Genomic DNA, 11,453 nt, shown 5'->3' with positions numbered 1-11,453 from the left:
GGGGCTCCATACCTTAGGTCATCTGGTAACCCATCGATCTAAAAAAATTGGGTTGTCACGTGACTACCCGTACGTTTGTACGTCCGTCCGTCCGTTTTTGATACCATGATTGTTGCATGATTGTAGCAAGCATAACACGATAAATGAATTTGGTTTCCATTAAGGTTTCAAGCAACAATTTTCTTTTAGCAAAATACAGAGAAAGGCATGGACTTCATAGCCTTCAAGTAAGTAAATAAATTCTACATAAATTTCAGAAGCTGCGTTCTTAGAACTAAGCTTTATTCCTCTCGCAAAAATTTTAAAAGTTATCGTTGAATCTCTTCGCCAAGCGCAAGAAGTTTGTACTAGGTGCAAACTTTAATTTTCATATGGTCTTTTACTTTCGTGATGAGTGATTCCGGTCACTTTTCCCGTCAAACTTTTTGAATTAATTAATACAAAAAGCTTAAATTATAAAAACTCTTTTTCCTTGGCCATCGTAGCTTTAGGAGAAACAAAACACAAACCGCGGTGATAAACATGGAACCAAAACGCATGTTAAACAAAGTTAATTTCCTTGACGTTTCGTATGTACAACATACATCTTCAGAAGTGACCGTTAACTAAATTACAATCGAAATTTAAACGCGAAGAAAAAGAAAAAGACTGGTATCTACTAATATGTAACAAGACTAATAGTTAATAACAAACAGATGAGTCTGCGGGAGAGAAAAAAACAAAAACAAAAAATTACCATAATAACAATAACAATACAAAATGCTAGTAAAGAAAAAGTTTTTCACTGTCAACGTTTTCATTCAAGGCTGGCTTTAAATCACGAATTAACAATGTTTCCTTAATTTTACAATGTATATGTGACCTACCAGTTGCTAAGATATCAAAATTGTCCCATTTAATATTATGACCCGTGGAAGTAACGTGATCCGCAATTGCTGAGGTGTGACCGCTTTGAGCAAGGGCCTTAAAATGTTCAGTTTTTCTATCGTGTAGTCGACGCTTTGTTTTTCCTATATAAGCACGAGCACTGTAAGTGGGTGATGAATAACAGTGCTCGTCCTACCATTTGGTTCAGATACGTTGACGACACCTTCACCTTATTTGACAATAAGGACGCTGCTGTTAAATTTCTCTCTTATCTCAACGACCGACATGTCAACATCAAATTTACCATTGAATTTGAACAGGATCACGAACTTCCATTCCTTGCTGTTCTTGTCAAACGCCATAGCAATTCATTCTCAACATCCATTTACCGTAAGAAAACTTTCACTGGCCTTTACACGAAATGGGACTCCTTCACACCTCGCAAGTACAAGATAAACCTCATCCGCACCCTTACTTATCGTTGTCTTCGCATCTGTTCATCGTCTTCATCATTACAGTCTGCCTTGGATGATCTCAGGAAGCTATTGTCACGCAATGGTTATCCCCGTGGTATTATCACGTACAACATGAACGATGTAGTGAATAGACATCAAAACAAACCTAAAGACCCTGTCACTACAGTTCCCAAGAGAGAAATCTTCATTGTTTTACCATTTTTAGGGTTCCAAAGTAAAGTAATTACCCAGCAACTTAAATCTTGCATCTATAAGTTTTATGGTTGTTTTAACGTTAAAATAATTTTCCGAAACACCCGCCGAATTAAATCTTTTTTCCCGTACAAGGACAGGTTTAGCCGTTCTCAGATGTCTAAGGTGGTTTATAAGGCAAGCTGCTGGGACTGTGATGATTTTTATATAGGAAAAACAAAGCGTCGACTACACGATAGAAAAACTGAACATTTTAAGGCCCTTGCTCAAATTAAAGCGGTCACACCTCAGCAATTGCGGATCACGTTACTTCCACGGGTCATAATATTAAATGGGACAATTTTGATATCTTAGCAACTGGTAGGTCACATATACATTGTAAAATTAAGGAAACATTGTTAATTCGTGATTTAAAGCCAGCCTTGAATGAAAACGTTGACAGTGAAAAACTTTTTCTTTACTAGCATTTTGTATTGTTATTATTATTATGGTAATTTTTTGTTTTTGTTTTTTTCTCTCCCGCAGACTCATCTGTTTGTTATTAACTATTAGTCTTGTTACATATTAGTAGATACCAGTCTTTTTCTTTTTCTTCGCGTTTAAATTTCGATTGTAATTTAGTTAACGGTCACTTCTGAAGATGTATGTTGTACATACGAAACGTCAAGGAAATTAACTTTGTTTAACATGCGTTTTGGTTCCATGTTTATCATCGCGGTTTGTGTTTTGTTTCTTCTAAAGCTTAAATTAATTAATAGCGGAGCTCCGGCGGCCCGAAGGGCCGCCAAGCGGAGCCCCATACCCATATAGGAAAGAAAAGGAAACCCATGAATTGATTTTCTCGTGGTTATCATGGCTAGCGGTATTGCTCGTGGGCGCGTACGCACGACGGCGACGACGACGACGGAGTCGCGCAACATGGTGGCCATACTCCAAATAATAGGTTGACAGAGACATGCAGCCTTGGTTTACCGTGTATTTCTTTGATATTGGACATCCATGTTATGATCAATTGACACCTGTCAAAACAAGATATCCGCTGACCAGTATCACGTGACATATCGCGGGCTCAAGTTTACAGCTCATCGCGGTCGCGTGTTTTTTTGAAGTTGACCGCTGACAAAGTGCTGGTTTTGGATTGGATCGCGGGCTCATCCCAGGTCAACTTGTTGAAAACAGGGCAGGATTGTTCGGAAGCCGGTTAACGCTAACCCAGGATTAACAGTTAACCGAATTATAACTTTTTCGTCTATACAAATGCTTTTTACTGCTTTGTCTTGTGTATATAGTCATCGTTAAAACCCCAAACAGAAGGCCAAACAATATACAGAAAACCTCACGGCAAAGTTACAAAACTCAAATCAAAATTCTACCATTTCCTGGGTTATTTGGCTCTGAACAACCGGCCCAGGAGCTACGCTTTAGGCTGGCCTAAATCTATATATTACGAAAAGCTTATTAATCACTCGCGTAACAGCTCGTCCCACGTGGTTTATTGCGCCGGTAAACACAAAGAAAGAGTGCTTTATTGCTTAATTAGAGTGCAGTGGCTGGAGGTCGTCCATGCAATGACAACGTTTTCTTGTTTCAATAATGTTTTGAGGAAGGTTTAGAAATATTACTGGATGATTTAATTCACAAGAACCGTAAAGAAAGGGAACTGATCACCATGCTTTTTTAAAACCTCAAAATTTCTCAGAGCCGATAATTTATAAGCGCGCGAGCACAACTGCAAGTTGCAACAAAAACGCAGTTCAATCCGCGCGATTTTGCTGGAGCAAGAAGTTTAAAAGTACGTTGAGAAATGATTGGAAATCGTTATTTGAAGGACATTTGGTTAGAATTCTACGAAAACAATTAGATTATTCGCTCTCGATTTCTATGTGGTCATAGTTGATATTCGGCCTCATCAACTGGCTCATAGAAATCTAGAGCTCATAACCTAATTGTTGAATAGTGCATTGCCTTTCACGCGATTGCTCTTGTTTTACTTCGTCAACCATAAGAGCAATTGTGGATGATAGGTTCTTCTTAAAAAGCGTTCGTATGTTGATCAGCATTTTCCCACTTGCACGTTGACTCATACATATTGCAAAACACTTTTTAAAAGCTCAACACTCAACTCAGGATCCCGAGTCCTGCTGTACTTTTCAAATTATAGAATATCAACGTTCAATCGAACCTCTGATGCTCTTTTTTGTTTGTTTTGTTTTGCTTATCTTAGACCTTATAGAGCTCAAGTCCATAACAGCACCAACAATTTGTACAAGTCAATTAGTGACTTTTATTTCATTTTTATTTTGACTGCTATTTTACAAATAGTTTAAGATACATGAAGACCACTCAATTTCTAGTCTATACAACAGCAATGTGTCCTCTAAATAACCTATTTCTGTTACTGTCCTGAATTCTATAGGGAATTCTCTGCTAATTTAAGGGCCATAGGTGAACGAGCTTTTAACTTTGTCTGCGGGAGTAAACGTTAATCGAAAACAATCAAGGAGACCGAACGCTGTTCAAAAATTCGTCGGTATACAATATATCTCGATTTTCCCTAGTTTATTTTGAAGCGTTCCCCATGACAAGCGGTCCGGTAGCTTATTTCGTCAAGCCTGCACGCGCAGTAAGGAACAAAGACTCGAGGTACGAGATTAGTCATTACTTGCGTGGTTTTTCTCATTTTCTACGCATGCGTAACCCGTGATCCGCCAAAGTCTTCTAGAAAAGCAAAGAAGCGCTGTAGTCTATTCACGAACCCTTACCCTAGCGCCAAATCTACACCTGTTGATGCCATCTTAGGGTTTATAAAACTAGAAACAAATTTCACCTTGATCAATATAATTTAGAATCTCTTTCAAATGTGCTAGCCTGTAAACAGGATCTCTAGTCGAGTATGGGGCGAAGAGAAAGTGGGAAGAAAGAGGATAGAAGAGAGAGAGGACGGGAGACAGAGGAGCCCCTACCCCAGTCACTCCTCGGCCACTTCACTCTCAGTCAGTTCCTTCTCGGCCTTTCCAGCCGCGGCCGGAGCCTGTTCACAGGCTAAAATGTGCAGATAAGCACCGTAAGGTAGTTATATTAAGTCCCTTTATGTTGCACAGTGTAACAAACAAGTGGAACGAGTCAAAGAGATCTCGACTGGTGAACAGCATTTTAAAGGATACTGCTAACGCTGCTGCTAAAATCTACAATAGAGCAGGGGACATGTCAGCCATTTGCACAACATTTTCTCCGAAATTAAGTTCTATGAAGAGGGTTTGAATAGGGGGTGTTGCAATCTCAGCTATCAGTTAAATTTTCAGCGATTTCTCAACAGGGAATTTTACAAATTATATATCAGTCAAAAATGCGTCATTTAAAACGTTGAGCGATCCTCAGTTACATGAATCAGTTAATAACACAGCTCATACAGACCCTGGTCGACCCTCATTTAGTAAGATCACCACTTTGCTTACATTAAAGTGTTCTCTCTTAATGCAAGAATAGGAGCTTCACTAGAATACCTTCACTTTGATTTATTTCCGTTAACCAAACAAAGGTACTTTGCAGGTTGTAGAAATGTTATCAAATTCAAGACAAAATTACGTAACAAAAGTTAACTTGCTTAAAATTGAAGAAGGAGCATTCTCTGTAGATATTACCTGATTATATTAATGTTCTTTGATACAAAAAGCGACAACGCAGTCAAAACGGACGGCGACGGTGTTTCGCAGGCGGGTTTTACTGCTCTATTGCAGATGTATTACTAATGTTTCACTAAATTTCGACCAAAGCATCACATACAACAAAATATTGTACAAAAAGGCGGTGAAAGAAAACAAACAAACAAACAAAAAAAACAAACAAAAAACAACCTACAATTGATTGTGCTTACAGCTGAAGTTTAAGTTAAGTGATAACTAGGCAAATAAAACCCAAAATTGCCCTTCACATACATGTACCCTCAGGGGCTTTTTCTTCTGACTTTTTGGGGGTACTTTTCACAATGGCCTAAAATGTCCCTCGTCGCTTGGTCCCTCAAATCAAGTACCTTGGTATGGGCTGAAGGATCAGGAGACAACAAACATTGCACAATCTTAACAGGGAATTCTACATGTATGCTACTAATGATTTAACTACGAAGTGCCTCCAGTCGTGCCTTCATGTCTTCCATTTCGCCTTCATCATCAGATGGAACCATGGCTGCTGCACCTTCATCCTCTCCCTAGAGAAATGGAAAAGAGAAATTTGTCGAGCCTGCATCCCCATCACTGAAGATCAAGTTCTAAAAAATTACTTGAGTTCTTATTATTCGTGGAACCTTAGGAATAACGTTTACCCCTTCACAAGTCGTAAAATGTGCTCAAACCGTTCAGGCAACATTACAATTATAAGGTAGATAGGGCTCTGATTGGCTAATCAGTTCTCTCGCTCAACATTGATGTTGGTGGCATGCTCTCGTAGTACCTCTTGGAGGCCAACAGAGCCTGCTTGCAGGCTTTGTGCTCACCACAACAAGACACTTAACATGGCACCTTGGAAGTTTAACTCAAAATGATTTTGTTTTATTGGACTGGAGTGAATGTGGCAGTATTTATAGTACTACATTTATACAGTATTTATTAGAGACAGAAATACCTCATTAACAATAACCAAAGGAAGGTTTAGAAAAATATAAATCTGGACTTTGATGGTAAGGGTTACACCATAAAAATACTGAGATAAATAATTTCCATTCCCTTTTATTTAACTCAACTGATTGCTTGAGAAATTCTTGATACATTTTAGGCTATAGGTAGAAAAGGGGGGGGGGGGGGGGAGGGTTCATTAACTTGACAGCTTTTGTTTTACTGAACTCACCGGCAGCTTGTCTGATACATGCCCAGCTTGTCCAAGAGCACCTAAGAAAAAAGAAATTTGAGGTGGAAGTCAGTTTTGGAGAACTTTCTGCAGGTGCAAGTTGAGCTTGAGATTAGTGTAGGTTGTAGTCAAAGAGAAGAACAATTGAAAAAACAGGACTTTGTCAAAGAAAAAGTTGGCAGAAAATGGTCAAAGAGATGTGGAATATGAAAGGTGACAAGGAGATTTAGAAGACATGTCAAGTACCAACTGTCATTATAGACATACATGAATTAAAATATTGCCCTCACCGCTTAAACATGCATGTAAAAGTACAAGATGAATTACTGGTTTACAAAGTCACGTAAAATCTAATTCACTTGGAAAAAAGTAATTAAAATATGTCATTGTTCACTGACAGGAAAGTACTCTGGATGGAGCAAACAGCAACAACTACACGTATCAATGTTTTATCATTAAAATATGTTGCATTAGTAAGTAAAAGTAACTGGACCGAGAGGAGTACAATTCAGGAAGTAATCGTGTGAGACTGATTTGAAATTGGTGCACAGAGAAATAGGCATGTGGAGAACCAATCACGATCAAGAATTTTGTTATACTGCACACAAAAGATTATTACGGTAACAACTCATGATAAAAGAAAAAAATAATTACCTTTTGTGACTTCAAACAAAACTTTGTCGACTTCCTCTTGGGCAGCCTCCTCCAAATCATCATCCTCCATTCCTTCAAATGTGTCTTCTAACATTTCTTCTATTATGCCTGCCTGCAAAGTGTTGATTTATAATTAGTTGGTAAGAAGTTGCTCTTTATCATGCTCTTAGCACCTACTTACATGTAGTCCTAGCATTTTGGATATTTTGAGTTTACAAGATTATTATATCAATTTTGATAACATTTTTGTGTTTTACTGGGTCAAACCACAAGATGACCAGGTTCATGATACTCCCATTTGGACACAGTGGTAAAATTTGTATGGAACTTTATAGCTTGGATCGGCAGGAAATAAAAATGATATTAAATAGATATACAACCGCAATAAAAGTTTACATATTACCACATCAAAATTACAAAATTACAAAATTTCTTTAGATGATGTTGATAACAAAAAAGGCTCTAGGAGAGTCAATAAACAACAAATGGGCAACAACTAGAACTACTGACACGCATACTATATAACACATTCACCATAATTTTCATGTTATATGTATTTAACAAAAACTGTGTTTGAACCCATTTCCAAACACTGAGAAGAAAGTTGAAATACAACAACGTGTGGCAGATCACATTTTTTACATACTTCAAGGTGTTTGGAAATTTGGTCAAACACTGTCTTGAGTGTTTGATAAATCTTCTCAATTGAAACCAAAATTAAGGAGAAAATGGAGAAATAGGATTGTAAAATTCTATGCCACTTAAGATCAGATATCCAAAGACCATCACAGTCATGATAAGTGTAATAATTAAGTACAGATATGTACATGCTACGTAGTGCACATACCTTCATCATTTCTTTGGACAGTTCTTGCATTGTGGCCTGTATTTCTGGTACCTTTACCAACTGTTGCATGTATTTCATCACCTCACTACTCTTTTCTAGTGCACCAGCCATACGCAATGTTGCTGTATTGTACAAAATGAGTCAAGCAGAATTTTCCTTAAATAAGCTTTTTTTTACAGTCATAGTGCAACTTACATGATTGCTATTACAAGTATGACCTGATAATTTCATATTAAATATTAAATTAAGATAAATAATAAGCATGTCAGTGGTTAGCCTGACATATGTTCATTTCACCCCCCCACCACATAGGGCTAGCCATATAATTATCGATTGTAAATTCTTACACTTTTTTCAAGATGTTGAATGGCATATTACACAATTGGGAAGCCTTATGTGATGTAAGGCCAGATTGCCATTTGAAGTCCCTTTAGGAACTTTTAATGGCATTGTTATGATCAGTTGATAACCATAACATAACTATGGTAAGTGTGTCATTAGAAGTAAACTGTAACAACAATAAAGACTGAAGGACACCTGTGTTTTGAATTAATGTACAGAGATGACTGATTTGAAATTGACTCACCCAACTGATTTTTCATGCTCATCTCCACAGAGTTTAGTTGTGCCTTGGAGGCATAAATTTTGTTCACAGCTTTTCTTGATCTTATTATTTCTTTAGCCAGAATTACACACACATCTTTGTGGCCCTTTTTTGCAGCATCTTTAAGAGATCTTGCTGCTTTCTCTTCTTCTCTTTGAATGGCTGTAATAAATGTGAAAGTAACATAAAATTACATATAATTATTATTATAATTATTAATTATTATCTTTTATTCTTCAGGTGACAGGATTTCAAAAATCTAGGACTACATTTAAATGATATTTGCTTATTAAATTTTGTTTCAATAAAAATCTAAAAAGACTTCAAAAATTATTAACTAACCTCTTATTTGTCTGTCAAGAGCTCTGTTTTCTTTCCTTAGACCTCTACACCATTCCTGAACCTAGCATAATGCAAAACAGCAAATTCAGATTCTTTGAGTAATGAGTAGACCCCTCCTAGCATATGGGTCCATTGTTAAGGTCATTCCTCACATTTGCATTGCGCATCCTTACTGCGCATAATTTATGGCGTCATTAGTGCGCGTTTGTGCACGCGCATATTGAAAACATGATGGATTTGCCTTGATATTGAGCTCTGTCAGTTGAAAAATGGCTCTAGCTCACCAACGAGCATGGGCACCCCAATTTTTTTTTTCCAGTCGTTGTAATCAACTAATCATAAGCTTTGCATGAGAAAAGACTGATCTAATTTCTATTGCTGAAAATTGAATAAATAAGAAAAATAGCAAATACACTGTGGTCTTTTCTATTTTGCAGTCGGTAACCACGTCAAGAAATTTGGTTCAAATTTTTAATCAAGGATTTAGCTTTCTGTCTGAATCAAACTTAAACATTTATTTGTGGTCCGACACAATGTATTGACTGTAGTTTAATGCGTGTTCTTATGAGTCCGGGCTTACAAAGATGTTACAATTACTGGGAATGCGTTCTTATAATAAGCATTAAATAATGCAAAAATGGGGCATTTTCAATGCCTCACTGCTCGTTAATGAGCATGGGCACCCCTCTTTTTTATTTCAAAATTGAAGTTATCATATGACAAATATTCAGTGGACAAAGTTTGAACAAAAATCTATTGTCACTTTTATTTCAGAGGAATTACCTTAACTAACACTATGTAACTATGCATGTACAATATGCATGCAAGTTTGCTTTTTTATCACCAAATGTTTGATGAGTATTTTATTTAAAAAAGCCTGTTTACATGTATCAAGTGAATTGGAACAGGTAATGATGATTGAAAACAATGGACCAACAATAACAGAGAAAAGTCTGGATTAAATGTGCACAGGAAATGCAAGTGAAATGTATGCACAGGGCTGTGCTCTAGAAGTGCTCGGATACCACAGGTGACTAACTTTTGCCTTTGGGCAACCAGAAAAACTTACTTTTTTTCATATACAGTAAGTATACTGTATGCTTAACTGTAAATGCTAAGCACCCAGGATTTCACAGGTAGGAAACCATGGGCTCCTCATAGTTGTTCTTAGACCACAGCCTTCTGAGTTTTTTTGCATACGTTATTTCTTGAAAACGAAGCGCAAATCAAAAAAAAACAATTATGCAACAATGCTTTTCATGTCAAAACAAGTCAGTCTGCCAAAAATTAGCTCAATCCTGCAAAAAATAAAAATCGGGCCAAAATGCTATATACGCCCTTTTTGCACGAAAGCCTTCAATTACTCTTGAGAACAACCCATTCTTGTATTCAGTCCTAATTCTCCTTGACCAGTGAGTGGAAAGTAAGTGACCAAGTAAGAGAAGTTCTGATTAAAAGTCCAAAAACAGAGGATGCATGGTTAATTTGTGCATCAGTCTTGCTGTCAGCAAATGGGACTAAAATCCTTGATCTTTTAATGTTCTGGTCAATTTCATTGGTCCAGTACCTGAGACTTCTTTCAAGACATCACAATTGCTTGTTTTGTCAAGTAATTGCACGCTAACGAGTATTAGGATACTCGGTACAAGACTGTAGAGTTTCTTTTGTTTGGCTCACACTTGTTGAGTGTTGAAGGACAGTTTGGTACAGAACTCTCATTCTTAAACTCTTGCAGTTTCTAGGTGGCCAAGGCATAACATGTGAGACTTGCATTTATTATATAAACAACAATGAAATACCAGGTGAGCTTTTGCGCAAAAACATGATATCTTCACACGTGAAAATAACATGTTATCTTCACATGTGAAAAGAACACTGTTGCTAAGGTTACATTTAATAACTGGCATCTTTCGCAGCAAAAGCTAAATGGCTTGTTATTTCATTGGTGTTATATAATAAATAGAACATTACATGGCTTCTTGAAGATACAAAATTTTTCTTCTCAAAGAGAAATTTCAAATCCCCATGTGGCCATGAAATATCCTCCATATATTCAGCTGTATGAGTCAAGTCACTTAGCATTCAGTATTCATGCAATCAGCTTGGATTATAAACTGCATCTTGCTGTACACGTATATGTATTTTGTTCATAAAGGACCTTGACAGCATTAGAAAGCTTAAGCATTAAAATGTAGAGAGCTGAGTTCAAGTTTAGATTCCATTTTACAGTTTGTTTTCAGGAGATACTGTACTTTCACTTTGCGTTAATCATTTGATTTTGCGGGCAACCATTCAGTTGACAGCCCTGCGTGGCAAGCCGTCCAAAGATCTGTTTAACTTTCTTTCCCTTTGAAAATATAGTGCGTGGATACCAACATAGTATGACAAGAAAATAAGGAATGCAATACAATCGACATCTGATGTGTTTGAATATTGTCGATGGTAAAACATCATTTGGGCAACTACTTCTAACAATACAGTTTATGACCATAAAACAGCACGCAAATCAAACAGACCTGTTCCTTAGGCGTCTGCTTCGGTGTTTGTCCAAATAATCCCATCCTTGATTTTAGCAAAATCAAAAGAATTCTTCAGAAATAGGACTTAAATCGTGCATTTCCTTGCTGCACTG

The 11,453-nt window shown here is 37.1% G+C and overlaps 1 protein-coding gene across 1 annotated transcript; it reads right to left on the bottom strand.

The window, feature by feature from the left end:
- Nucleotides 1-3,579: 3,579 nt before the first annotated feature.
- On the bottom strand, nucleotides 3,580-11,426 carry LOC145478035 (charged multivesicular body protein 3-like). Its single transcript, XM_081455922.1, has 7 exons — nucleotides 11,338-11,426; nucleotides 8,822-8,882; nucleotides 8,462-8,641; nucleotides 7,876-7,997; nucleotides 7,029-7,140; nucleotides 6,375-6,415; nucleotides 3,580-5,739 (listed from the first exon to the last, which is right to left on the bottom strand). The coding sequence occupies exons 1-7, from the start codon at nucleotides 11,380-11,382 to the stop codon at nucleotides 5,647-5,649; spliced, it is 654 nt and encodes a 217-aa protein (XP_081312048.1). The 5' UTR covers nucleotides 11,383-11,426; the 3' UTR covers nucleotides 3,580-5,646.
- Between the last annotated feature and the right edge of the window lie 27 nt (nucleotides 11,427-11,453).

This window comes from Orbicella franksi, chromosome 2, assembly GCF_964199315.1.
Source record: "Orbicella franksi chromosome 2, jaOrbFran1.1, whole genome shotgun sequence".
NCBI lineage: Eukaryota > Metazoa > Cnidaria > Anthozoa > Scleractinia > Merulinidae > Orbicella > Orbicella franksi.
Note: the sequence above shows the minus strand (reverse complement) of the source record. Positions and strands in the feature narration are given on the sequence as shown.